The sequence below is a fragment of the Papaver somniferum genome, chromosome 6 (genome assembly GCF_003573695.1).
Source record: "Papaver somniferum cultivar HN1 chromosome 6, ASM357369v1, whole genome shotgun sequence".
Classification (NCBI taxonomy): Eukaryota; Viridiplantae; Streptophyta; class Magnoliopsida; order Ranunculales; family Papaveraceae; genus Papaver; species Papaver somniferum.
This window is the reverse complement of record NC_039363.1, coordinates 3,091,434-3,094,883: the sequence shown is the minus strand read 5'-3', so window position 1 is coordinate 3,094,883 and position 3,450 is coordinate 3,091,434. Positions and strand designations below refer to the sequence as shown.

Sequence of the window (3,450 nt, the reverse complement as noted above, 5' to 3'; positions counted from 1 at the left end):
TGTGAGTTCGGTTAAAAAAAAATTTAAAACTTTTTAGGATCAAACCGAACTTAAAGTTCGGTGACCCAAATTTTATTGCAAAAACCGAACTTAATGATTAGTAATGATTAGCTACCAGTAAGAACTTCCGTTACAAATTTTTTTTAAATGTTTTTGCGATCCAACCGAACTTAAAGTTCGGTTACCCAAATTTATGACTAAAAAACGAACTTAATGATTAATGATTAGTAATGATTAGTTACCAGTAAGAAGTTCGGTTACAAAAAATTGAAAATTTTCTTTGCGATCAAACCGAACTACGTATTTGGTGTGAGTTCGGTTACAAAAAAATTTAAAACTTTCTACGATCAAACCGAACTTAAAGTTCGGTTACCCAAATTTTATTACAAAAACCGAACTTAATGATTAGTAATGATTATCTATCAGGAAGAAGTTCGGTTACAAAAAAATTTAAATGTTTTTGTGATCAAACCGAACTACATATTTGGTGTGAGTTCGGTTATAAATTTTTTTTAATACTTTTTACGATCAAACCGAACTTAATGATTAGTAATGATTAGCTACCAGTAAGAAGTTCGGTTACAAAAAATATTTGAAATTATCATGATTAATTACCCAAATATTTATGACTAAAAGCCGAACTTAATGATTAGTGATTCGTATGATTAATAATGATTAACATGATTAGTTACCAATATGAAGTTGGATTACAAAAAAAATGATTTTTTTTCCGAACTATATAATTAGGGTAGAGGGTAAATCAGGCACTCCACACCCCTAAAACACCCCTTATAACTATAGGGTACGACATCCCTATCATATTGTCCCCTACAAAAAATTCGTGGTCCCAAAAATAGTTCCTTTATAACTGTTATCGATGGGCTTATAGCATAAAACTTTCGCAGTTTTGGGCTTCATTTCATTTTTCGAGGATACATGCGCCATTTTGTTAAAAGGTAGACAAATAGTTAGTGCATTTGCTGAAAAATGCACATGGATATGGTCGTGCCTCGCGTGGGTGCGTGGTTCATATGAATTGCATTCCAACCCAAAAAAAAAAAAGCATTCCAACCAAAAACAAAAAAAACTGAAAGAAAAAAGAAACTTTGAAGACGCAAATTAAAAGTTGGTAAAAAGAGAAACTGATTGGAAATGTAGGTAGGTATTTAAACATCTAGAGATCACACAACTCAATGAAATTAAAATTGTGATCTGAAATAATAAATCAGTAGCTAGCCATGAAACACATTGTGGAGAATGATCAGAGCAACATGAAAGGAGGAGTACTAGTATCCAGTAATAGTCATGAACACCACCATCACCAAGGAGCAGATAACAAGAAGAAGAAGAAAATGAAACTAGTGATTCTAATAGTGAATTGCATACTCTTATCGGTAGCACAAATATCAGGTCCATTGCTGCTAAGGATTTACTACTTACATGGTGGTCAAAGAAAATGGTTATCAAGTTGGTTGCAAACTGTAGCTTTTCCATTTCTTCTCATACCTATCTCCGTTTCATGGTTTAGATCGAAATCAAAATCTCATGATTCTCGATCAATATCAGCAATTGATGTAAACCCGACGACTGACCGGAAGCTAAGATTTGGTGGTTTCAGTCCTAAACTTTTCATATCATGTATTTTCTTGGGGATTATAGTTGGTTTAGACAGTTTTCTATATGCTTATGGTGTAAGCTATCTCCCTGTTTCAACTTCTTCACTGTTGATGTCTACTCAACTAGCTTTTACTGCTGCATTTGCTCTACTTCTCGTTAGGCAGAAGTTTACTCCGTATTCGATTAATTCGGTTGTGTTGTTAACTCTTGGTGCTGTTGTTTTGGCTTTCCATACTAATGGTGATAAACCTATTGGTGTCTCCAAGGCTCAATACTTCTTGGGATTCTTTCTAACTCTTGGTGCAGCTGCACTATTTGGGTTTATGTTGCCTTTTATCGAGTTGGTGTACAGGAAAGCATCCGAAGCTATTACGTATGATCTGGTGATGCGGATGCAGTTTATAACTTCAATGGTTGCAACAGTTTTTTGCACCATTGCCATGTTAATCAACAAGGACTTTCAGGTGAAAATCGTCTCAGTTATAGAACATTTTCTTAACTAGAACAGTTTAATTATCGAGTTAATTAAACATATCTGACTTAATTTGTTTTTGATTTTTTGTGCATTTTTTAGGCTATTAGCAGAGAAGCAAAGGGTTTTGAACTTGGAGAAACAAAGTATTACATAGTATTAATATGTACAGCCGTATCGATGCAATGTGCCGTAGTGGGAACTTTGGGTGTAATACATTGTGCAACATCTTTATTCAGTGGAGTTCTTATGACACTACTCCTTCCGATTCAACAAATCTGTGCAATTTTTTTCTTTAATGAGAAATTCAGTGCAGAAAAAGGAATGTCATTAGGTCTATCTATATGGGGTTTTGCTTCTTATTTTTATGGCGAATATAAGCAAACAAAAAAGAAGACGAATCAGCACAAGGCAGTATCGACTAAAAGCCAAGAAATCCCTGATGAAGTTTAAAAATTCTTGTTCCTGGGAGAAACTTATTATATGTAATTCCCTCCTATTATAACAGGTTTGGCTTCTTCGTAATTTCAATATTGAATCGGACGGTCAATTAAGTCAACGTGAAGTCACTTACATGAACATTGTTCAATTCACAAAATTGATTAAAAAGATCAAAATCAATAATTTTTGGGTGAAAAAAACATGTAAAATTTGATACTGTTTAAATGGATGAGAATGTAAAATTAGCCAGAATGTAAACAGTTTCATCCTACTCATTTTCAAATATATTTTTTTTTATTTTTGATTTACATCAGGATGTATCCAGTTTTATCTTCGCTCTTTTTTAAGTTTAGCCATGATGAACCCACTTTCATTCTTGCCATTTTTTTAATGTCCATTTCTCCCATACTAATTTTTACTCGTCTAATAGAACCATGTTTTGAAAATATTTGGACAAATAATCCATTTTCAGTTTGCAGATCTCTATATTTATACCAAAAACTTGGTTGCAAAAAAACCTAAATCCCTCTATATCAAATTACTGCAAGTTTGGCTTGAGAAGGGAGGTCTTCGTCCCGCTCTAACTCCGAACTCTGCTTCTTCAGATGAAATCCCATAATATAACATTCCTTTCATCCTCTTTTATGCAGACTTTGAAATACTTAAGCTTTTGGCCATATTTACTTTCTTGTTTCCTCGGCTTCTCCTGCAAATGCCAGAAATGATTTTGCACCCGTCACATCAGTCAAACCAATACCAGTACCGGATTTATAATTTGAAACCTTCTCTTGCTAAATCTATTAAAAGTTATTTAGCTAACATGACAAAAATGAAGAATGGATCGGGAGGAACATAGGAAAAGAGCTAGCTAGGAAAAGGGCCTTCGTCTTAGTCTTATGGGTTAGATTGGAGGTGCTAGA

At 33.8% G+C, this 3,450-nt stretch overlaps 1 protein-coding gene across 1 annotated transcript; it reads left to right on the top strand.

Moving 5' to 3' along the window:
- The first annotated feature begins 1,067 nt into the window (after window positions 1–1,067).
- LOC113286691 (purine permease 1-like) lies at window positions 1,068–2,843 on the top strand. Its single transcript, XM_026535289.1, has 2 exons — window positions 1,068–2,081; window positions 2,192–2,843. The coding sequence occupies exons 1-2, from the start codon at window positions 1,239–1,241 to the stop codon at window positions 2,540–2,542; spliced, it is 1,194 nt and encodes a 397-aa protein (XP_026391074.1). The 5' UTR covers window positions 1,068–1,238; the 3' UTR covers window positions 2,543–2,843.
- Window positions 2,844–3,450: the final 607 nt, after the last annotated feature.